This window comes from Jaculus jaculus, chromosome 2 (assembly GCF_020740685.1).
Source record: "Jaculus jaculus isolate mJacJac1 chromosome 2, mJacJac1.mat.Y.cur, whole genome shotgun sequence".
In the NCBI taxonomy this organism is placed as follows: domain Eukaryota; kingdom Metazoa; phylum Chordata; class Mammalia; order Rodentia; family Dipodidae; genus Jaculus; species Jaculus jaculus.
Window position 1 is genome coordinate 166,944,899 of NC_059103.1, and position 25,462 is coordinate 166,970,360.

The window sequence follows — 25,462 nt, forward strand, 5'->3', positions numbered from 1 at the left end:
ATTCCTTTTGGTTTTCCCATTTCGAGATTGTTGGCTTTTTTTATTTATTTATTTTTTTTTTGGTTTTTAATGTTCTATCAATTTTTCTACTTCATATATGTTGCCTTTAATTCTTCCAATCATTTTGGTATAAAATATGGATTATAGAATCCCCTTCTTTTCCACGCTCAATAGTTGTTCATGTTTACCTTTCTTTAACTTATTTTTTAAAATATTTTAATTAATTTATTTATTTACTTGATGGGGTGGAGGGAGAGAGAATGAGAGTGCCAGGGCCTTCAGCCACTGTAAACGAACTCCAGATGCGTGCACCCCCTTGTGCATCTGGCTAACATGGGTCCTGGGGAATTGAACCTGGGTCCTTTGGCTTTGCAGGCAAATGCCTTTAACCACTAAGCCATTACTCCAGCCCTTTAAATTCTTTTTTTTTAATTTTTATTTATTTATTTATTTATTTATTTATTTATTTATTTATTTATTTGAGAGCGACAGACACAGAGAGAAAGACAGATAGAGGGAGAGAGAGAGAATGGGCGCGCCAGGGCTTCCAGCTTCTGCAAACTAACTCCAGAAGCGTGCGCCCCCTTGTGCATCTGGCTAACGTGGGACCTGGGGAACCGAGCCTCGAACCAGGGTCCTTAGGCTTCACAGGCAAGCGCTTAACCGCTAAGCCATCTCTCCAGCCCCAGCCCTTTAAATTCTTAATGTGTGTGTATACGTGTGTGTGTGTGTGTGTGTGTGTGTGTGTATTCGAGGTAGGGTCTCACTCTAGCCCAGGCTGAAGACTGACCTGGAATTCACTATGTAGTCTCCAACTCACTGCATATCCTCCTACCTGTGCCTCCCGAGTGAGTACTGGAATTAAAGGCAGGCTCCACCATGCCTGGCTCTGATGTGTATCTTGTGTCCTGTCAAAGTCTCCTGCCAGCCCTTTGCCTCCTCTATGACTCACTCTGACTTCCAGCGTCAGGTACACCTTTCTCCTGGCAGCGTGGCATAGGGGAACTCTGCAGTCCTTGTTTGGAATACCAGGTCTGCAGTTTCTTAACCTGTGTAGTCTTGGGCAGGTGACTTAAACCTTCTGAGCTATTGCTTCATTTTGAAAATGTGGTTGATAATACTCTGTTTTGTAGTTGGTAATTCATTATTGTCTTATTCCACATCTCTTCGTGTATTTTGATGACCTAGATTTGCCTTGGGGTAAAAACCTAGTTTTCATCTAAAATTTTTTAATCTTTTACTTTTCTATCAGTAATGCTTAAACTAAAAATTTGTCTTTAAAGATTTTTTTAAATTTTATTTACTTATTTGCAAGGAAAGGAAGAAGAGGGAAAGAAAGTGATAGAGAATGGGCATGCCAGGGTGTCTTGCCACTGCAAACAAACTCCAGACACATGTGTCACTTTGTGCACCTGGCTTTACGTTGGTACTGGGGAACAGAACCCAGGCCGTCAGCTTTGCAGACAAGTTCCTTAACTGCTGAGCCATCTCTCCAGCCGCTTAAAGATTTTTTTTTTTTTTTAACTATATAAGCTCAACTTCCTTGGCCAGTTTTAATTTCATGTTATTCACCTCATTGTCTCTAAAATATGTCTTTCCATTCTGTTTTGTATCGTATTTTCTGCTCACTCATCCTGCTTTTTTGTCACTGAAATACTATATCTTCTTCCCAGGCTTCTTGGAAATTATCAATAATTCAGAAAATCTCCTTGTCTTACGTTTCTGTTTTCCCTTTTAAAAATTGCTTTTCTTGAGCCTCAAATGTACCACTAGACTCTTAAGTTTATGTAAAACTATCAAAATCTAGTTCTTCCCCAGTGCTGGTGTTAAGAAAACTTTTGTTTGGTAAACTATTCTTGGTTACGCACAATAGATGCTCTCCCTAATCAACAGTTGGTTCATGAATATCTGCTAAGCATTCAGTATGTGGCAGAACCTGAGAATAGACGTGAAGAATTCCCCGCTTCACAAGCTTCATCTTGCACAGTCAATGGGAAACACAAACCAGCAAATGGATTCAGTCCTGTCACAGGAGTGATGGGGTAATAAATACATTAATATATTAAGCACAGTCCCTTCTTGCTTTTGATCTGATTTGTTATGATCTATTTTCCCTTGATTATGCTTTATTAATTTTTAATTTTATTTTATTTTTATTTTTTTTTTAAATTTAATTTATTAGTTTTCTTTTCAGTAAATATAGGCAGTTTGGTACCATTATTTAGGCTCATCTGTGATCTACCCCCTCCCATTAGCCCCTCCTTGTTATTGAAAATGGGTCGTGCATTGTGGAGTTAGCCCCCAGTTATTAGTATAATTATTATTATAATTATTAGTATATTATTATTAGTATAATTATTAGTATAATTATTATAATAATTAGTATAATTTTATTTTTTAACATATTTATTTATTTGAGAGAGAGAAAATGGGTGTGACAGAACCTCCTACCACTGCAAGTGAATTCCAGATGTAATTGCTGCCACTTTGTGCATCTGACTCTATGTTGATACTGGGAGATTGAACCTGGGCCACCAGGCTTTGCAAGCAAGCACCTTTACAAGCCTGACTTTGTGTGTGTGTGTGTGTGTGTGTGTGTGTGTGGTAGGGTCTCACTCTAGCCCAGGCTGATCTGGAATTCACTACATAGTCTCAAGATGACCTTGAACTCATGGCTCCCATCCTACCTCTGCCTCCCAAGTGCTGGGATTAAAGACGTGCACCACCACGCCTGGCTTCAACTGCTCATTTTTAAGAATAGATAGTAGAGACTCTTTACATTGCCTTCTTCCTGATAGTCTTAGGCTCCTTTTCTTGTTTTTAAAAAAGAATTTTTTTTTTGCCACATCCTGTATTAAGGTCACCTTTTGTATTCTTAAGACCAAGAAACATTCTTTTTCTATGTAAACCTTATATTTTGACATCATGGGGTTTTACATTTGGTTTTGAAGAACAATGACTCTCACATCTATGTCTAAGGCGAATGTGTGCTGGTGGATAAGGTTATCAGTTGTTATGTCATGTTATCAGTTGTATGTTTATTCATTTATGTTTGGAGGTGCCGCTGGAACCCAAAGCTTTGTGCATGTTAAGCACGCTTGGTAGCACTGAAGTATGCTCAGAGCCCCCCAGTTGTCTTCCTTGTGAGAATTGGACTTTTTATGAGATATTATTTTTTACTTTAGAAAATGAAAGCAAATAGTAGACGGCATGTGTAATGACTTTGCTCAGCAAAATAAAATTCACGTTCTCCTAGTGATTAGATTGTGGAAGGCTGCCTCCTTTTTGGTTAACTGTTTAGGTCTGAAAGTGAGTTCTCCATGTTGTTTTCTCTGTTTTCAGGGATGACTCTGTTCCAGAAGACAACATCTGGAGAGGAATCCTCTCTGTTATCTTCTTCTTTCTTATCATCAGCGTGTTAGCCTTCCCCAATGGTAAGTGATGTCCTAAGCTATTGTGCTTCTCCTGTGTGTTGTGACCTTTTTAATAAAAAAAAAAAATTCATTTATTTGTGTGTGTGTGTGTGTGTGTGTGTGTGTGTGTGTAGAGAGGTGTTAATGCCACATGTGTACCATTTTGCATCTGGCTTTAGGTGGGTGCTAGGGAATTAAACCCAGGCTAACAGACTTCGCAAGCAAGCACCTTGAACCATCTCTCCAGCCTTGTTTCTGAACTTTTGAGGTGTAGGTCATTTGGAAGATGAAGTAAGAAAGAAATAAAACCTTAATCTGGTTTTGATGCAGCAGTCATGGACACAGCTCTATAGGCAGACTGCCCATTATGTCACTTCTGGTCTCTTAGGAGTGTTTCACTTTCTTTTCTACAAAATAGAACAAGGAAGTGTTAAGACAACTGGTTAAATTCATAGTATTAAACACTGTGCATTAATTGGTTTTCCGTTGCTATATACAACAAAATACCTGAGGTATACTTTATATAGAAAAGAGGTTCCAGCCGGGCATGGTGACGCATGCCTTTAATCCCAGCACTCAGGAGGCAGAGGTAGGAGGATCACCATGAGTTTGAGGCCACCCTGAGACTCCATAGTGAATTTTAGGTCAGCCTGAGATAGAGTGAGACCCTACCTCATGAGGGAGAGGGAGAGGTTCCAGAGCTTACAGTTTGGATGCTAAAAGTCTGAAGAGCTCATTCCGTCTCTGGCAGGAGCTCTTGGCTTTGCGTCATATGGTAGATGGCCTCATGGTGGAACTGTGGAAAGGGTGAGACTAGATCAGAGAGATTAGGGGAGAAAAGCTAAGTGTGATGTTTTATAATAACTCACCAGGATCTCAACAGAACTACGTAAATCTTCTTTTCAAGGCAACACTCCCAGTGACCTCCCTTTAGTCCCCACTTCTTAGAGCTTCCAACACCTCTTTGCATCTCCACACCAAGGCCAAGCTTCCAGTACACGAACTCTCAGGACTCAAACGACCCAACCGCTGCAGACCACGAGCATGACTGGCAGATTGTACGCTCTCTATAAGTGTCAGCTCTTTTTTTGGTAGGGCAGAGGGGGAGGGGGGAGGCTGCAGCATCTGTTTATTAATCCAAGGCTGATCTGGAACCTGAACTCTTAGATGTTGTTCAGCAGAACTCGTTAACAACATTTTAAAAAATATTTTTATTTATTTATTTATTTATTTATTTATTTATTTATTTATTTATTTATTCATTTGAATAGAAAGAGAGAGAGAGAGAGAGAATGGTCGTGCCAGGGCCTCCAGCCATTGCAAACGAACTCCAGATGCATGTTTCTCCCTTGTGCATCTGGCTAACGTGGGTCCTGGGTAATCAAACCTGGGTCCTTTGGCTTTGCAGGCAAACGCCTTAACCACTAAGCCATTTCCCCAGCCCCTCTTTAACAACTTTATAAAATATTTTATTTATTTGTTTGAGGGAGAGAGAATGGGCACACCAGGGCCTCTAGCCACTGCAAACAAACTCCAGAAACATGTGCCACCTTCTGCAGGTACTGGAGAATCAAACCGGGGTCCTTAGGCTTCATATACAAGCTCCTCAACCACTAAGCCATCTCTTCAGCCCTCAGCAGAACTCTTCTTGATGGTATTAAACTTTCAACTTTCTGCCTCAGCCTTCAGTGCTAGGATTCTAAGCATGCACCACCCAGCTCAGATGATGTTTTTGCTATTTTTTTTAATTTTATTATGTTTAGCTGACTTACACAATACCCAATTACTGTTATTCTTCTTTGTGCTTAAAGACAGACCCCCCCCAATAAAAACAATAGTGCCAGTGTAATAATGGTAATTGCATATTACTTGCATAATGTGCCATCCCAGGTATTCTTATCATAGCTGCTTCTCATGCAGTTGGGGTATGCATTTTTATTTTATTTATTTATTTATTTATTTATTTATTTATTTATTTATTTATTTATTTAAGAGCAACTGACAGACAGAGGAAGAGGCAGAGAGAGAGAAAGAATGGGTGCACCAGGGCCTCCAGCCACTGCAAACGAACTCCAGACATGTGCACCCCCTTGTGCATCTGGCTAACTTGGGTCCTGGGGAATAGAGCTTCGAACTGGGGTCCTTAGGCTTCACAGGCAAGCGCTTAACTGCTAAGCCATCTCTCCAGCCCTGGGATATGGATTTTTAATCAGCAGGAAGGAAGATTATTCCTGTGACTCCATGGCATCATGATTACAGAGAGACTGAGGCATGCTTCAAGTTGATTCATACCTTTCCTCTGATTGCCTTTTATAAGATGTTTTATTTCTTGTTTTATCTCTTCCTATTCTTCCTCCCTCAAATATTCTGTACTTGTTCTGCATAACTTTTTTAAAACGCTCAGTCCTGCATCCTGTTTTTCTTACACCTCTGGGATTTCAAAATGATTCCAGTCTTTCTTGTAGTTTATATTCCATGGTTCTACTCAGGGTTTATGTACACGTGTGTGTGTGTGTGTGTGTGTGTGTGTGTGTGTGTTAATTTCTTTCCTTTTTTTTTTTGTTTTTTTTTTGTTTTTTAATTTTGAAATTGGGTCTTGCTGTAGCCCGGGCTGACATGAAGTTCACTATATAGTCTCAGGGTGGCCTTGAACTTGCAGCGATCCTCCTACCTTGTCTGGGATTAAAGACACCACTATACCAAGATTTTTTGTTTGTTTGTTGCCATATGTGTATGCCATGTGGTATGAGTGTGTATAGTGTATGTTTGTGTCTGTGCCCATGTGGAAGCCAGAGTGCAAGCTGAGTGTCCTGCTCAATTGCTCTTTTGTCCATTCTTGTTTGAGCCAGAATCCTGGAGTTTACTGTTTGTTTGTTTGTTTTGTTTTTCTTGAGCTCTTGTGATTCCCAGAATTGTGTTCCCCTATAGGACGGGGTTACAGACACTCTTGGCTGTTTTAAACTTGGGTAGTCTCAGGCCCTTGTGCTTTCACAGGAAGTGTACTTAACCACTGAACCACCTCTCCATCTCTCTACTCAGGCTTTTCTTTTTTACTTTTTATTGACAGCTTCCATAAATATAAACAATCAAACATGATAATTATGGCCTCACTCCTGTTTTCTCCTCCCAAATCCACTGTCCACTGAATCCTCTCTTCTTTCCAGTTAGTCTTTCTTCTATTTTGATGTCATCAGTTTCCTTTCTTCTTTTGTTTTGTTTTTCGAGGTTGGGTCTCACTCTAGCCCAGGCTGACCTTGAACTCACAGTGATCCTCCTACTCTGCCTCCCCAGGGCTGGGATTAAAGGCGTGTGCCACCATGCCTGGCTGTTTCCCCTTATTATGAAGGTCTTATGTAGGTAGTGTCAGGCACTATGAGGTCACGAATATCAAGACCTTTTTTTTTTTTGTCTGAAAGGCAGCATTAAACTCTACTCAGGTTTTAAGTAACATGTTTTAAGATGTCTTTCCTCTATGCCTTCTCATACTTCTCAGTGGACCAGAGTGTGTAGTATAGGAGGCTCATTCTGAATGCTACTCTTGGCAAGTCTTTCAGGCTTCCCAGAATGGTGGCAGTGGAGTTTTGTTTGACTGTTTTGCTTCTTTTTACAAAAAGAAAGAAAGAAAGAGAAATAAATTACTTATTTGCAAGGAGAGAGAGAGAGAGAGAGAGACAGGGAGTAAGGGAGGGGCAGAGAGAGATTGAGAATGGGCACTCCAGCCATTGCAAACAAACTCTAGACACATGCACCACTTTGTGCATCTGGCTTTATGTGAGTACTGGGGAAATGAACCTAGATCATTTGTCTTGGAAGGGAAGTGCCTTAAATACTGAGCCCTCTCTCCAGCCCTGTTTTTCTTTCCATCTATTTATTTATTTATTACTGTTTTGGTGCTCAGGCTAACCTAGAATTCACTATGCAGCCTCAGAGTGGCCTTGAACTCATGGTGATCCTCCTACCTCTACCTCCTGGGATTAAAGGCATGTACCATCATGCCCATCCAGCCCTGTTTTGCTTCTTGTATGTATCTCTATGTTTATAAGAACACAATTGAGCCAGTAAAACCACAGCTTCAAATTTGGGAGCTGAACTGACCATCCCTGTCACTCCAGCTTTTAAATTAAATTTATGTTCACTATATGAAGACCTACGTACCTTAGGCCAGTACAGCAAATTTACTTTGGCTTTTTCATGATGACTGATGTTTCTGATGACTCAGTTATTGATAAATGAAGACAAGATGTTCAATACTGATCATGCTGTAGAATTTACTAAGTAGCATTCCTGCTGTCAAATATATATGCATGGCTTGTTGCCAACTGTCTTTTTCTGTTTTTCAAAGATTTTATTTTTATTTGTTTATTAGAGACAGACAGAGAGAGAGAGAATGGGTATACCAGGGATTTAAACCACTGTAAAATAAATTCCACATGTGTGCACCACCATATGCATCTGGCTTCTGTGGGACCTGGAGAACTGAACCTGGGTCCTTGGGCTTTGCAGGAAAGTGCCTTAATTGCTGAACCATCTCTCTAGTCCCAACTGTCTTTTTCTACCTATCCACAACATGAAAAGACTTAGAGTTTTGGGCTTGGCAGAACTTGGATATTTTATACAGCATATCCTCTTGTTCAAAGGCATATGTTAAAGTATTACTGAAATAGCCTGCTGTGAGTGGCTCTCCTGACCTCTGAGACTGACCTTTTCATACAAAGGTGGTATCAGAATACATCTCAAGGCAAGAAGTTGGTGAACTCAATCTCAGGTCAGACACCAGCATAAGGCTGACTACCACCAAAGCCTCAAGAAAAAGCTTTGGGTCCTCAAGAATGTAAGCAGGTGGTGGTGGTGCCCCTTAGTAATTCTACGATTGCAACCCCGTGAGAGTCTGCCGCAGGCTTCTCTGTCATTGGTTCGTGGCACATCAGCATTGATCTATGCGTTTATTCTTGCTTTTTCTTCTTTTTTACTGACCCTTGTCCTCTCCTTTTCCATATCAGAGCACAGTACATATGTATGTGCTCAAAAACTGGCTAATCCTGATCACTTCTATTCCAATGGTCTGTGCTTTCCTCGGCGTGTCCATCTGTTGCTTTAGCTCTCAGTGGTCACTTCTTCATGGCTTGAAGGTTTCCTTTTTTCTGATTTATTTATTTTCTGGCTATTTCTAAGTCCAGAGTTATTTGGAAGTATGAGAATTCTAAAAGGCAGGTGTTAGAGTTTGAATGTAAAATACCCCCGTAGACGCATGTGTTTGAACACTTAGTTCCCAGCTAGTGACATTTTGCAAAGGTTGTAGAATCTTGCAGAGGTGAAGCCTTGCTGGAGGAAGTGGGTCACTGGGGAGGACCCTGAGGTTTTAAAGCTTGGCCTCATTTCCTGTTTGTCCTCTACTTCCTTCCTGCCTGCTGATGTGACCAGCTCGGCCTCCCGTTCCTGCTGCCATGTTTCCAGTGCTCTAAGGGAATGTATCCTCCTCAAATTGAAAGTCAGAATAAATGCTTTCCTTCCTTGTAGTTGCTTCTGGTCAGGTTATTTGTTCACAACAAGGAGAAAGTCACCAATGCAGCAAGTCTCTCATTAGCCCTCATCTTACAACCACGCCTTTCATTATGCTTCAGCAGCAACCAGTCCTGGGGCTTCACTTCCCCTTGCTTTTCTCAAGGTGCTTGCTATTCAAGGGCCCTGGAGGTGGGGGGGCTAAGTTGGTTTGAAGTCACGCTTGGTGTGACTTACTTCTGCTGACTCCTCCTCCGTTCTCCAGTGAAGTCCACCAGTCTTCAGAGTTTTCTTAACCTGTTTGGCCTCTCATCGTGGGACTGTGCTTTTGTCTTGAAATCGGGAGGATAAGGCTACGTGCTGGTCTTGTGCCGTTGTCTTCTGCTTAGCCAAGCTGTGCAGACCGTGACACGCGCACAAAGGAGGCAGGGCCTGGCTGGGGCTCTTCTAGTCCAGCATGCTCGGTTTGCAAATGCGACAGCGGGGACTCACAGCCCGGGTCATCCTCTGAGGTCACTGCTGCTCACCGTCTGTCAGGTTTAAGGCCCTGGTCTGCATCTTCCTCCCGCAGCCTTGCTTTTTGCTCTGGCTACGCCTCATACGAGGTGCCCTTTACCAGGGTTACCTCTGTCTTCCCGTGTAATAGGCTTCTGCTCTCCTGTTTTTCCCTGTTGGTCTCTGGCTTTTCTTTTCTCAGGGTGGGGGGAGGGGTCCTAGTTGACCTGTACGGAGTATGCTTTGTATACTGCAAAAGGCAGGTGAAGGTCGGATCCAGTGATTCTGTGTTGTCCACAGGCCTGGGAATAGCAGAACCTTAGCAGATTGATCTGAGCCTTCCCATAAAGCAATAAAGCAGGAGAGGCAGAACTGCCCACCCACGAGAATTAACCAGTCCTTACAAAGCTACATCAGTCTGCCAGGCACCACCACGGTAGACATCGGATTTCAACACGAGTTTCACGAGTTGCCAGGGGACAAACCATATAAGGCCATGACATCAGGGAAGGGAAGGTTTAGCGGGATTCCTTAAAGCCATGTGTGCATAGCATACATGTTGGGTTTACATAGTTTGTTTTCTAAAGATCCAATTATTCACAGTTTACATAAGGCCAATAAAACTGTCATTCCTCTCCCCCCCCCCCCATGAAAGCATGGATCAGGAAGAGTTTTGGGAGGTGCCAGCAGAAGTAGGGAGCTTACAGCTCTCCTCTGGGAGCCAGCTTTCAGACCTCTGGCTTTTTCAGGCAGCATGGTGATGAGGTGGCGAATGGCCACTTCTCTGGATGGAGTATATGCATGTCTCTTCTTGCTCCAATGTTGTCGCCTTATTTTCTATTCTCCCCAACCCCTGGCACTTATTCTGAAATGAAGTAATGAAAATAAATGTTGGAAATGGGGCCCCAAACCTGTGTTTTCCCTCGCAGCAGTTTTTGGGGGAGTGCCTGCAGCAGACAGCATTGCCCAGAATGATTCCATTTTGGCAACTTCACAGGCATTTACCCTTGACCTAGTAAAGGCTGCCCTGGATGTTTGTGTACAAGCCTCCATTTGGTCATGACCACGTCTCATCTTACATGTGTGAATTCAGATACGGCATTGGGAAGGACCCTGTGATTCTTTTTGTAGTGTCTAAGTAACAAAGCAGGCCCTTCCCTTCCTCTGTAACAGCCAGGATGCTTTGCCCTATAAGTAATAGAAAGCCCACTTCAGAATGTCTGAGTGATGAGGAATCTGTTTACTCTCTTAAACAACAAGAAGTTCTGAGGTAGGTTGGCCCTGCCCGGAGAACGCAGCAAGCAGCTCAGCATCCTGTGGAGACCCAGGTTCTCCACTCCTTCCTTGTTTGCCATTCTGAGCATGGTGGTCCTAGCTTGGGCCTCCCTGTTGCCGTGTTCGTTAGCTCAACATACAGTGGTGCGCAGTGTCCAGCAGAAGAAGGGTTTAGCTCCTTTCCTGTGTCTTTTATTTAAGAGTGAAGAATTCTGTTTTGTTTCTAATTTTTGTAAAATTTTTATTTATTGATTAGAGAGAGAGAGAGAGAATGGGCGCATAGGGTCTCCATCCACTGCAAACAAACTCTAGGTGTTTGCGTCACTGTATTCACGTGGCTTACGTGGGTTCTGTGGAATTGAACTTGAGTCCTTAGGCTGCGCAGGCAAATGCCTTAACTGCTAAGCCATCTCTCCAGCCCTCTGTTTTGATTTTTGAGGCAGAGTCTTACTGTGTAGTCCAGGCTGATCTTGAAATCCTAATATTGTTGCTTCAGCTTCCCATGTGCTGGACCTACAAGTGTGCAAAGCAGTGTTGGGCTGGAAGAAATTTTTTCTAGAAGCTCTCTAGCACACTTGCTTTCAAATCTCTTGGACTAGGCTTGGGCAGTATAGTTCTATTGTGAGCCATTGCAGAAGACAAGAACGTATAATGCCTAGAAGAATACATGTTCAGGACGGGTGTGGTGGCACACGCCTTTAATCCCAGTACTCCGGAAGCAGAGGTAGGAGGATTGCTGTGAGTTCAAGGCCACCTTGAGAGTACATAGTGAATTCCAGGAGAGCCTGAGCTAGAGTGAAACTCTACCTTGGAACCCCCCCCCCAAAAAAAAAAAACACATGTTCAACAGGTATATCTTGACTGACAAGAAGCAAGGGTCGAGGATGTCCTCCAGTGTTTAGAATGTACCCCTGAGCTGAACTGGAGAGGAATGGACACTCACCAAATTCCCTTTGAGAATCAGCAGTGTGTGGCAGGATTAGGTTCCTGGGCATCTTCCTAAATCCTGTAAGGAGAAATCATATCCTATAAAGAAGTGCAGTGGGAATGGCCCTGAGGGGAACCAGGCATGGAATGAAAGGGTATGATGTCCACACCATGCTTCCTTGCCTGTCTCCTTCTGTTCTCCTTTCTTCTTTGGTTTGGAATTAGTCATCCTTCTTGTGGCTGTGACAGAATACCAGACAAAAGCAATGTGAGGAGAAAGGATTTATTTGGCTCACAGCACCAGATTACAGTCCATCGGGCAGGGAAGGCACAGCAGCAGGAACATGGGGCAGCTGGTCACGTTGCATCCACACTCTGGAAGCAGGGAGTGATGAATGCTGATGCCCAGCTTCCTTTCTCCTTCTCTTGCAGTCCAAGACCCCAGGCCGTGGAATGGTGTCACCCAGAATGCCACCTAAGTCTTTTCTGTTTTATTATTTATTTATTTGAGAGGGGGGGGGAGAGAGAGAGAGTGGGTGCACCAGGGCCTCCAGCCACTGCAAATGAACTCCAGACACATGCGCCATCTTGTGCATCCAGCTTACGTGGGCCCTGGGGAATCAAACCTGAGTCCTTTGGCTTTGCAGACAAGCATCTTACGTGCTGAGCTATCCGTGCTGAGCTATCCCGCCAGCCCCCACCTAAGGCTTTTCACCTCAGTTAATCTAATCCAAAAATCCCCCACAGTCACGCCCAGAGATTTTTTTTTTCTTTTTGAGCCTATCAAGTTGACAGCTCAAATTAATCATCACAGGTCCCTTTAAGACACAAAAGTGTTCGAGCCCCACCACCATCCCAATAGAGCACATGACCCTTAAATGAAAGTATAATTTTAACTATACCACTCTGTCACAGGAGTGAAACCAAGAAGCCCGTTGAGTCTGCAGTTAGCTCTGACACTTACTTCAGCAGGTGACCTGTGGTGTGCTCTTCTAGCTTCTGAGGGCTGCTGTGGGCCTTTGCCCCACCCCCTTCTCAACCCAGACTCTTATCTGCCCTTCAATGCCTGGCCCACAGCCATCTGTCAGTAAGGACAGGTTGAATTAGGCAGTGCGTCCACAGGAAAGACATTCAAAAGAAGCACCATCCCATACTTGGTTAAGGTAGCTGGAGGACACTGAAATACTAGTATTTCCTGATTTTCCTGAGTTTATCCTTCTCCATGTCTTCCTCCTCCTTTGGCTTCTTTGAACCCAAATCTGCTAATCAGAGCTCCTTGATGGTTGAAAGTGATGAGTTCCTTTCTCACGATTCTCTTGTCACCCATTTCAGAACTTTTTTTTTTCTTTTTTGAAGCCATAACTAAGGATAAACAGCTAAGGAATAAAGTAGACTTCAAAACAAAACTAGTCAGAAAAAATAAAAGGGGGCACTGCATATGAATCAAGAGAAAAGTTCATCAAGAAAATATAACAAGGTCCTGGGACAATGGGCTAGCAATTAAAAGTGCTTGCTTGCAAAGCCTGCTGGCCTGGGTTCAATTCTCAAACCACCTATGTAAGTAAGGTAGACTCAAAAAAAAAGTGTTGTGAGCCTCTGGCTACACCTCCATATGTGCAAGTAAATAAATAAAAATTAATAAAAAATGTAATAATTGTAAACATTCATGCATCAAATATCAGAGCTTCTTAATTTCATAAAACAAACACTAAAATACACAAAAGTTCACATAAGTCCAGACATAGTAGTCTTTTCTTTTTCAAATAATTCTTTCTTAAGTTTTGAATTTGCTAAGAGACTTTTTTAAAAAAATATTTTATTTATTTATTTATTTATTTATTTCAGAGAGGCAGATAGATACAGAGAGAATGGGTGTGCCAGGGCTTCTAGCCACTGCAAACAAACTCCAAATACATCTGCCTCCCTGTGCATTTGGCTTTATATGGGTACTGGCGAAGTGAACCCAGGTCTTTTGGCTTTGCCTGCATGCACCTTAACCACTAAGCCATTTCTTATCGTACAGTTTCCTAGAAAAATTTAAACTTTAAAACAATTACCATCAAGATAAAGAACAGGCTAAGAGGACTTGCTGGAAGCCTTAGCTGCCTGAGGACAGGCAACTTCTTAATTCTGTTAAAAGAATTTCCTAAGATTCAGTTCCTTCAGCTTACTCGTTATTTATAGGTATAACTTTTAGCGAGTCAACCAGTGATCCTGTTTTTTGAGCTAGTTTTTAATTTTTTGTTTATTTTTATTTATTTATTTGAAAGTGACAGAGAGAGAGAGAAAGAGAGAGAGAGAGAATGGATGTTCCAGGGCCTCCAGCCACTGTAAATGAACCACCGTGTGCATTTGGCTAACGTGGGTCTTCAAGCCTGGAACCCAGGTACTTAGGCTTCACAGGCAAGTGCTTAACCACTAAGCCATCTCTCCATTGAGCTAGTTTTTAAATGCTAGCTCTTTTCATGACAAAATTATTGGGTTTCTACTGCATTTGAAATTAAAGTTGCTCTTAAGATGTGACTGAAATTTCTCTCTTATATCTGGAAGGATTATGAAGAAAATAAAGCAGTGTCTTTAAATGTGTCTTATAAGGCCATACTCTAGAAGAACCGCAACTGTGTGTTTCATTGCTCGAAAAGTCCTTTCCTGTTTCTCTGGCATAATCATAGCTGGGATACCTAGATTTCTTATTAATCAGTTACTTTTTTTCTCAGAAAAAATCACATGAGAGCTGGGCATGGTGGCACACGCCTTTAATCCCAGCACTTGGGAGGCAGAAGATCACCATGAATTTGAGGCCACCTTGAGCCTACATGGTGAATTCTAGGTCAGCCTGGGCTAGAGGGAGAGCCTATCTCAAAAATTCTTAAAAATAAAATAAAATAAACAGGCTAACTGAAAGCCCACACTTGACTATGCAGCTGTATTCAAAGAAAGAACCAAGTGTAATGGCACATGCCTGTAATCTCTGGTCTTGAAGCCTGGGCCAGGAACATTGAGTTCAAGGCTAGCTTGAGTTACTTGGAGGGAGGCGGAAAGGGTGGGCCAACAGACTGCCTCTCCATTGGAAGCACACTATCAGGTGGAGCTCTCCTAAGAGTCTTGAACTGTAATTGGTCACTTAGAAAGAGATGAAGACCACTCTGCGGCGCTGAGAAAAGTGTTGAGAGGTCAGGCTTGTGGTAAAGGCACAGAGATAGAGCAGAAGTTCACAGGTTGTATGCCTGGGCAGGAGAGTGATCGAGATGTGTGACCCCCTCCATTGTGTCTCCCCTGTAGTCACAGGGTTCTTCAGAGATGGCCTGGCTGTTTGAGTATAGAAACCTTGTGATTCTAGGTACTGAGGAACATTATTGCTGTCTTTGATGGTAAAGATGGCACTTTAGTAAGTAACGTTATGAGAATGCTTCATTAAATACTACCTGAGGAGGTTCAGGGCTGGGCTGTAGAAATAGCTCAATGGTTAAAGATTCTTGCTTGCAAAGCCGGATGGCCTGAGTTTGATTCCCCAGTAAAGCCAGATACATAGAGTGGCATATGCATCTGGAGTTTGTGTCCAGTTTCTGCCTCTCTCTCTTTCTCTTCCATCCGTCCTTCCATCTGTCCTTCCATCCGTCCTCCCTTCCTTCCTTCCTCCCTCCCTCCCTCCCTCCCTCCCTCCCTCCCTCCCTCCCTCCCTCCCTCTCTCTCTCTCTCTCTCCTCGGAAATAAATAATAAATACATTTTAAAAAATGCTTCAGGGCTTCTTCTCAGGAGGTATTAGGCAATTGTGACAAACCTCATAGCTTTAGAGGAGGCAGGTTTGATACCAGAAGTCAGTCCTGGATTGGAATTTTTTTTTTTTTTTCTGAGGTAGTATGCCACTTTAGCCCAAGCTGACCTAGAATCCACTCTGTAGTGCCACACTGGTCTTAAACTCACAGAGATCCTACCTCTTCCTCTCTAGTGCTGGGATAGAAGATGTGTGCGACCATGTCCAGCCTGGATTTGATTTTGACATTTGCTACTAAAAGGTCCATCTTGTATCTCAGGGCCTTTACTCCCCCTTCATACGTTAACAAAAACAATAAAACACCCTCCAGAAATTCACTGGCTCATGTCTCTAGAGCATCCTTGCCCTTTCTTTCCCCATTTCTCTCAGGATTTCTTGACCTTGCTAATGGATTCCATGTTGTTAGAGCAAGTGTGTTATCTCTTCCAACACCCCCTTCCCTCCAATAGCCCCAGCTTTCAGTACCCCTAGCTCATCTCTCTCTTCCTTCATCCCTGGTCCTGCTGAATCCCTTGCACTCATACACTCTCCCTTAGGCTGACCCAGTGCTCTGGAGGTAACAGGAGGCACCCAGTGCTCCTGACCACTTAGCATGCTGACAGACTGGCACCTGACAGCAAGGGGACCCTGTGGGCATGCTCTCACGCTGCCGTGCCCCTGTCTGCAGTGGGAGCGATGGTGGCATCCTCATCATGGAGTCATGAAGAGAACTTTGCAATCATGTCTCAACCTGACAACCGGCGTTTGCTCAGGAACGCACTGCAGACAATTACCATCATGATTACCCTTGAGAATGTCATATATAGGATTTCAAATGTTGATTAGGCATAAAATTCTGGTGCAAGCCAAATAATAGGTCATAATATTTTAGAGTTGAGTCTCTTAGAGAATACTATGTTCCCAGGTTGTGTCTAGAAGGTTAATTTAATGGCAGTGAAGTAATATTCACAAGCCAGGGATCAATCATAATGTAAGGTCATTTGTGGGCTGGGAAGATCAGTGGATAAGATACAACTCTTAGTACCTGAGTTCAGATCCCCAGATTCCACATGAGGACCAGAAGCTTTGGTGGCCTTCTGTATCCCCAGTGTACCAAAAAGCAGGAGAAGATTTTAAAAATTTGAGAAGGGAGCAGTGAACAAGAGACCCTGCCTCCAAATGAGGTAGAAGGCTAAAACCAATCAGAAAGTTGTCATCTGACCTACACATGTGCTGTGACACACGTGTGTGTGCACACACTAAAATAAATTTTAAGAAAAAGAAGTCATTGGGTGACAAGTCAGAAACCATCAGCTGATATCAGTGAAGAAGAATATTAGGAAGAGGAAGTGGGGCTGGAAAGATGGCTTCGAAAGATGGCTTAACAGTTAAGGCACTTGCCTGCGAAGCCTAAGGACACAGGTTCAATTCCCCAGTACCTATGTAAGCCAGATGCACGTGGTGGTACATGTGTCTGTAATTCATTTACAGTGGCTAGAGGCCCTGGTGGGCCCCATTCTCTTTCCCTGTCTCTCTCAAATAAATTAAAACTATATATATATGTATATATGTTTGTTTTTTTTAAAGGAAGAGGATAGCCAGGCATGGTGGTGCATGCTTTTACTCCCAGCACTCAGGAGGCAGAGGTAGAAGGATCGCCATGAGTTCAAGGCCACCCTGAGACTATATAGTGAATTCCAGGTCAGCCTGGGCTACAGTGAGACCCTATCTTAAAAAAAAAAAAAAAAGGAAGAGGAAATGACTTAAAGGAAGGCAATTTTAGTTCACGATCTCCCAGGTAACTGTGATTTATTTATTACCTGTGAGTAGATTTTGGTTTATAGGTTTTCATGTGATTTTTTTTTTCTGGAGGGGGGGCGTTTGAAGTAGGGTCTCACTTTAGAACAGGCTGACCTGGAATTCACTATATAGTCTCAGGGTGGCCTTGAACTCACGGCGATCCTCCTACCTCTGCCTCCTGAGTGCTGAGATTAAAGGCGTGCACCTCCTCCACACCCAGCTCTCATGTGATTTTTTGAGAAAAAAAAGTAACTGATTAATAAGAAATCTAGGTATCCCTCTTTATCTCAATTTTCACACAAAACTTAGACATAAAACAGATGTGGGTATCCTTTTCAATAAATTCCTCACCCCCTTTCCAAGCTCCTGCTTCCTGCCATCGCAAACTCAGGAAACAAATATACTTCTGCCTGTCACAAACTGCACTCATCCTCTGAGCTTCCACTGTCTACACTCAGGAACTATGTAGATTTGGGCTGTGGGGGAATACTTGTAATTGATTCCTTAAGGAAGCAGTTAAAACATGCTTCACTGTAGTCTTATTAGGCAGACATGGGTGATTTTAGAATGAATTTAAAAATAATAATTACAATGTAATCTTTGCCTCAGTCAAGATTAAAAGTTGCATGTAGCAGAAGCTAACTAGTCATTAAAGAGCTTGTCAAAAGAAATGGACCTTCTGTGGGTGGACAGAGGGCTCAGTCTTTAAGGGGCTTACCCATTAAAACCTAATGACCCGAGTTCAGTTTCCCAGTATCCTCATAAAGACAGATGCACAAAGTGGTGCATGTATCTGGAGTTCATTTGCAGTGACTGCAGGCGCTGGTGTTTTCATATTCTCTCTCTCTCTCTCTCTCTCCCTTGGGTGTGGTGATGCATGCCTTTAATCCCAGCACTCAGAAGGCTGAGAGGCTGATGTTGGAAGATCTCTGTGAGTTCGAAGCCAGCTTGAGACTACATAGTGAATTCTAAGTCAGCCTGGGCTAGAGAGAGACCCTACCTTGAAAAAAACAACAACAAAAAGGACCTTCTCCCAGGGGTAGGAAGGTTGAGAAACCCGGCTTCAGGTCAGACTCCATTCCTGGAAGTGGTCTAAGGAGCACCCCAACAGCAGAGGCTGTTCTCTGTCCCCCTGTCACTTCTGGAGCGGACTCTAAAGGAACTGTTGTTTCGCACTTGATTCTCAGGAGTTTCCACATGGGGATCTCAGTGCTCCACTTCCACCCCTTCTGGCCAGAGTTGGAGAAACACAGAGGTGAGCTGTGTCCTGCCCTGTATGGCCGCCAAGGTCTAGTCTAGTTCAGGTGTCACTGAAGACGGAGGCTAGCCACCGAAGGTTGGGAAGGGAGCTTTGCCATCTCCCCCTGTGCAGGTGGGTTCATAACTGTATAGTTCTCCAAGTGTAGAAAGGCTGCCCAAGCGGTGTGGTGCCTCTCAGAGGACAGGTACCCGCTAAGTCAGTGCTTTTTCGTATTGGTGTCACAGCCTTGTGGTCCCCAGGCAACTGGCTAGCTGTGTCCTTTTCCTCTTCTTCCTCCCCATCCCTCAGTAGTAGGCAAAGTCTTGGCATATCATTTGTAGTAAGTTTTACCTATGAAACTGCAGTTGTGTAGAATATGTATCTGAAGCAGGATGCTACGTTAGAGGTCTTTTGTTACTATAGGTCACGGTCAGTTGTCAGGTTTTCTTTTTGTTGTTGTTGTTTTGTGGGGTTTTGAGGTAGGGTTTCACTCTAGCCCAGGCTGACCTGGAATTTACTATGTAGTCTCAGGATGGCCTGGAACTCATAGCAATCCTCCTCCCTCTGCCTCCCAAGTGCTGGGATTAAAGGCGTGCGCCACCACACCTGGCTTAACTGTCAGGATTTTAAAAGCATGTTTCAGAGCTCGTAGGGTTTTAGTGTGTTCCAGAGCTCATAGAGTGTGTTTTTATCACACTCCATACCCTACATGTCTTCAAAGATAAAGTGTTTCTTTGCTTTCACTTTTGGTAGTTCTGTCAGGTAACTACCTCTCCTCTCCTCCTCCCTTTCTTTCTCCTCCTTTTCCTTTCTCTTCCTTCCTTTCTTTCTATTTATACATAGACACATATATACATATGTACCCCGAACCTGTTCTCTTGGCTCTGGGGCAGCTGAGAAATTTCACTTGTAAAGCACAGTATGTACACACACTCAGTAGCCAGCCTGGTGACATACTCATATGCACAGCATTGTTTCTATGGGAAATTATGTTTTAACTTCAAAAGCCAGAGCTTTCATAGAAAATCTCATAGTAGACAGAGAGGTACTGATGATAATTGTGGTAATGGTTATTAAAATGTGAGTAAGGGACTGGAGGGATGGCTTAGCAGTTAAGACACTTGCCTGCAAAGCCAAAGGATCCAGGTTCGACTCTCCAGGACCCACGTTAGCCAGATGCACAAGGGGGCGCACATTCGTTTGCAGTGGCTGGAGGCCCTGGCGCGCTCATATTCTCTCTCTCTCTCTCTCTCTCTCTCTCTCTCTCTCTCTCTCTCTCTCTCTCTCTGGTTCAGTAAGTTTAGTCTGTGTCGTCTCTGGCATCCATGTAAAAAGCCAGTTGTAGCCATGCATGCTTTTCATCTCAGCACTGAGGTGGGTGGAGACAGGAGTATCACAGCGCTTCACTGCTCAGCCAGTCTAGCTGAGTGATGGTGAGCCACATGTTCAGTGAGAGGCCCTGTCTCAAGTAAATAAGACAAAAGCATAGTAGAGGAGGAGGATGACATCTTCTGGCCTCTGTATGTGTGTATGTGGTATACACATCTGTACACATATGCATATACCACACACAAACCACATGACACACACACAGATACAGATAGAGATAGAGAGAGAGAGAGAGAGAGAGATCAGCAGGGCTTTCTTTTGTTTTATTTTCTGGTTCAAACTAGTTTGTTCTAACTTCATGTCATTTTCAACCCACAGGTCCATTTACTCGACCTCACCCAGCCTTATGGCGAATGGTTTTTGGTGAGTTCTACTCAGTCTGCTTCATGAGCCTTACCTGGGTCATCTCATTTCCCCCTTGATATAAAGAGAAAGTCGGATTATCTTTGTCATATCCCCTAAGCCTGTCTATCAGCTTCAGAGTCCTACCCACATGCCCTCGGCCAACCTGAGCATTGTTTGAACTCCCTCATGCCCACCCTATACATCCTTGGGACGTTGATCCCTCAAGGCTCGTCTTAAACATTATTTTCTCAGAGACAATTTTCTGACTCCTCTGAACGTGAAGTAGGACTTAGTATTAGACCAGAGGAAATGCCCAGATGTGACAGAATATTAGTCTACGTTCTAATATTCATGCGGGTTGTGACGGTAGGCAATTGGAGTCTAATGTGCGTTGTGTGTCTCTCCTGAACTTGTCTCTGTTTTGTTTCCGTTAGGACTCAGTGTGCTCTACTTCCTGTTCCTGGTATTCCTCCTCTTCCTGAACTTCGAACAGGTTAAATCCCTCATGTATTGGCTAGATCCCAACCTTCGATATGCCACAAGAGAAGCAGATGTCATGGTAAGTATTTGACAGCGTCCATGTACAGCAGTCAGTAGACACAAGTGACAGAGGTGGTAGCCTTCATATTTTTTTTAAATTTTTTAATTTTTATTAACATTTTCCATGATTATAAAATATATCCCATGGTAATTCCCTCCCTCCCCACCCCCACACTTTCCCCTTTGAAATTCCATTCTCCATCATATTACCTCCCCATCTCAATCATTGTACTTACATATATACAATATCAACCTATTAAGTACCCTCCTCCCTTCCTTTCTCTTCCCTTTATGTCTCCTTTTTAACTTACTGGCCTCTGCTACTGAGTATTTTCCTTCTCACGCAGAAGCCCAGTCATCTGTAGCTAGGATCCACATATGAGAGAGAACATGTGGCGCTAGCTTCATATTTTTTAAGTTGTTCCTCTTCCATATTTCCTGTGTGTATAGCCGAACGGGATCTTGGGAGGGGCCTGTGGCTTTGCACAGTTTTGCACTAGTGTTACAGTCTCAGGAAAGAAAGCCCTCTCATGAGGCAAGGGCAGATGTGAGGAAGAATACAAACACTGTTGTCAGATAACCTTGGACCTAAAATCTGTCTGTCATTTGTCTGTTGTAGGACTTGGGGCAAAGTAAAAGCCTGTCACCTTATAGAAAGGTGAAATCATCATACATACTGGGGAGGGAGTGCTGTCTTGTAAGCAAAGTAATGCTGTCTGTGGGGTCCACAGCGCCTGCCTGAGGCCTGGCACACACTGGCCGTAGTCAGCCGCTGCTGTTCCTGTCAGGGTCCTCCTCACATCTCTGTTCGTGCCCTCTGCAGATAATGCTACTGTTCTGCCTGCTTGCCACAGAGGGGCCGGTTAAATGACCTGAGCCATTTTATTTGTCATATTTGTTACCTTCCTCCCTCCAAACATAAACGTTTGTTCTTGGCTAAGATGAATCTGCAATTTGGCTTTTATTAAAGAGGCTACTTGTTTGGGGGGGGGGGATCACCTTTCCCCCATTGTAACAGCAATCATTTCTGCGATACTAGTCAGTTCTCCATAGCACCAGCTTACACTAGGTGGATGTAGTGTCAGCATGAAGAATTAATTGAAGAGGTCAGCCCTACAGCTGACTAGCCAGACACAGATAGGAAGGAGTGTTGCATAGTTTTCCCTCCTTTGCTCACAGAACTCAGTAAGTCACTTAGGTTTATAGTATAAACCCATAATGTAGATGAAGAGGAAGAGGCAGATAAAGTGTTACCCAGCAAGAGGCCTGGGAGAGCCCCAAGTGCACAAGCTTCGGCCCTTGTAGAGTTGAGGTGTGCCATCCACCTGAGAGCTCTTCACACCCCAAAGTTCAGGGACTTTCATTAGGTTTCATCACATGACATGGTCAGTTATGTTCCCCTCCCCTCCCTGGAGGATGAGTGTGGGACTGAAGGTTTTAAGCTTCTGATTACATCTTTGTTTTTTGGGTGCCCAGCCCCCATCCAGGAGCCACCAAGAATTGTATCATTAGAGCAAGAAATACTCCAGTCACCAGGGATTTCCTAGGGATTAGGAACTCTCTCAGGACCTGAGGCCAAAGACCATTAGAATAGAAGGTGCACTTAGCACCAGTTTTGCTCAGGAAATAGCAAGGGTTTTTAAAATGGAGCCTGTGCCAGGAAGCATGGGTGAAGACCAAAATCAATATCATAGTGTTTTGCACTGTCATGTTTCTTTCAAATTTTTTTTTAAGTGTCTACTATTTGGTTCAAGTTGAAGCAAAACACTGGCATTGCTCAGGAGAAAGAACTGGCGTTTAGGTTTGGACATAGTAGATTTGACAATTAAGAAATAATATGTAGGGGCTTAGCCAGAAGTAATCATTTCATCCCAGTTGACAATGGTGAGACCTTCTTGGAATAGTGTTTTAAATTTCTAACTTTAATTTTCCTAATCTATACAATTAAAACAAAAATAAGAATATGAAAATTACTTATAGTCCTCAGAATGTGAAGTGTGTTTGGGGGATTTCTTAGTCTAAGGAAAAGAATAGCAAAAGGAAAGTTAGTAAGTAAGTAGCTTGTAATGATAATGATAATTTTGTCAACCAGCTTTCTGTTGCTATGATAAAACATTAAAAATTTTAAAAGGAGACAGGTTGCATTGGCTCAGTGTGGACATTTAGTCTATGGTTGGTTGGCTGCCCTGCTGCTCCTAAGCTCCTGTGATGAGACAGTGCATTGTGGTAAGAGTACTTGGCAGGAAGCTGCTTACCCAGGGAGCAGTGAGAGAGAGTGACTTCCCACAGCCCAGTTTGAGCTGTGCTGCCCATGACCTAAAATCTCCCACGAGGCCCCATCTCTTAAAAACACCTTCTCATAGCACCAAATAGGGAACCAAGCCCTTAATGCAAGGACCTATGGAACCAAACTTAAACAATAATGAACATGATGGTTATAGGAAGGACTGTGGATTATTTATTTGCCAAACACTATGTTGGGTTCTTTAAATGAATTTATTCCTGGCCTCATGTATGCATTCTAAGTGTTCATATCTTATGGCGAAAAGAAGAACTTTAGTTCTAAATATTCCACTCAAGACAAAAGTTAGTAGTTCTCCCTAACTTCAAAAGCCATGCTTTTGGGCTAGAGAGATGGCAGTTAAGGTGTTCGCCTGCAAGGCCACAGTACCCTGGTTGGATTTCTCCAGGGCCCACGTGATCCAGATGCACAAGGGAGTCAAGCCACTGGAGTTTGTTTGCAGTGGCTAGAAGCCCTGGTGTGCCCATTCTCTCTCTTTACCTGCCTCCTTTTGTCTCTCAAATAAATAAATATTTTTTTAAAAAAGAAAGAAAAATCAAAATCCATGCTTCTGGGCTAGAGAAACGGCTTAGTGGTTAAGGCACTTGCCTGCAAAGCCAAAAGACCCAGGTTCGATTTCCCAGGAACCATGTAAACCAGATGCCCAAGGTGGCACATGTGTCTGAAGTTTGTTTGCAGTGGCTGAAGGCCCTGGCGCACCCACTCTCTCTCATATATATCTACCTCTTTCTCTCTCTCTCTCAAATACATAAATAAGTTTAAAAAAATAAATATTCAAAAATCCTATGCTTCTAATTTTGACTGTCCTTCAAGTATACAGTTATCTTAAGTACTTTCATGTTCACAGGGGTCTTGAGGAATTGAAATTAGGAGAGAGTTATCTGAGATAAAATAGTTTCCCTGTCAACATTTTAGGCTTTTGAGCGGCTTGCAGGTGGAGTGCTAGTCCGTCAATCCAGGTCTGGCTGCCAGTGGGAGGAAGGCAAACCCAATAATGCTCTTGACCTCGAGTCATTTGACATCACAAGGACATTGGAATGTCGCAATCACAACTCCAAAATATCTGCAACTGGCATTTACAATCTTACTTCCCATACTGGCTCATTCTTTCTTGCCAAGCCAGGCAAGGCACAAGGCTCTTTGTAGAATGCAGGCATCCAGGTGGTGTAGGAAAGGCCCCATCCTCTCCATATGTCATCACTTTTGACTTCCTTCAGTATTTTGCAGTTCTAAGGACCTGTTCCTTTGGTAACTACAGAGAAATTCTTCCCACTCTGAAGGATTTATGGGAAGAAGTTCCTTTATGGAGCTGGGCTGAGCAAGAAAGGCTTGTAACCCCACTACTGTGGCGGATGAGTAGACTGAGGCAAGGGGATGGCAAGTTTAAGGCCAGCCTGAGATATAAAGTGAGTTCAAGGTCAGCCTGGGTAACTGGGTAAAAAGAGGGCTCAGTGGTTAAAGGTACTTGCTTACAAAAGCCTGATAGCCCAGGTTTGATTCCCCAGTACCCATGTGGATTAGCTTATGGCAGCCCAACAATAGCAATCAACAATAGGCCCAAGAGTCAAGGAAACCAGTAGCTGCTCAGTCATGAGGCTAGATGCCTTAGCAATCCCAATCCTGCACTGAAGGCTTGGGGACTTCACAGAGAGCCACTGCTCTTCAGTCTAAGCTGGAAGGCAGCAAGCAGCACCAGCAGCCAGGTGGAAGGAAAGGGTTTACTTTGGCTTACAAACTCAAGGGGCAGCTCCGTGATGGCAGGGGAAAGCAATGGCATGAGCAGAGGGCGGACATCACCTCCTAGCCAACATCAGATGGACAACAGGAACAGGAGAGTGTGCCAAACATTGGCAAGAGGAAGCTGGATATGATATCCATAAGCCCACCTCCAACAATACACTGTCTCCAGAAAGTGTTAATTCCCAAAGTGACCAGCTGGGACCTAGCATTCAGAACATATAAGTTTGGGGGGGATGGACACCTGAATCAAACCACCACACCAGGTAAAGGCAGGTACACAAAGTGATGCATGCTTCTGGAGTTTGTTTGCAGTGGGAGGAGGCCCTGGTGGGCCCATACTTACTCAGTTACACACACACACACACACACACTCTCTCTCTCTCTCTCTCTCTCTCTGCCTGCCTCTTTATTGGTTTGTCTTTCTCAAATAAATAAATTTCTTTAAGAATTTTAAATTCATTTTTATTTAAGACAGAGAGAGAAAATGGGTGCTCCAGGGCCTCTAGCTACTGCAAATGAACTCCAGATGCATGTGCCACCTGTACACCTGGCTTATGTGGGACCTGGAGAATCTAACGTGGGTCCTTAAACTTCCCAGGCAAGCACTTTAACTGCTTAGCCACTTCTCAAGCCCCAAAATATTTTTTTTACAAAAACGTAAAAAGAGGTTGGGTTGCAGTAGAAAGCTTGCTTAGCATCCCAAGGCCCTGGGTTCAAACCTCAGCACTGAAAATAATCCCTT

At 43.4% G+C, this 25,462-nt stretch overlaps 1 protein-coding gene across 2 annotated transcripts in view; it reads left to right on the forward strand.

Moving 5' to 3' along the window:
* Positions 1-25,462, forward strand: part of Ptdss1 (phosphatidylserine synthase 1) — an 83,192-nt gene that overhangs the window by 12,845 nt on the left and 44,885 nt on the right. For both annotated transcript variants that reach the window (XM_004656948.2, XM_045144393.1), the window contains exons 2-4: positions 3,343-3,434; positions 20,112-20,156; positions 20,573-20,697. In XM_004656948.2, coding sequence (XP_004657005.1) covers positions 3,343-3,434; positions 20,112-20,156; positions 20,573-20,697 — 262 coding nt within the window. The remainder of the gene's footprint in view (positions 1-3,342; positions 3,435-20,111; positions 20,157-20,572; positions 20,698-25,462) is intronic.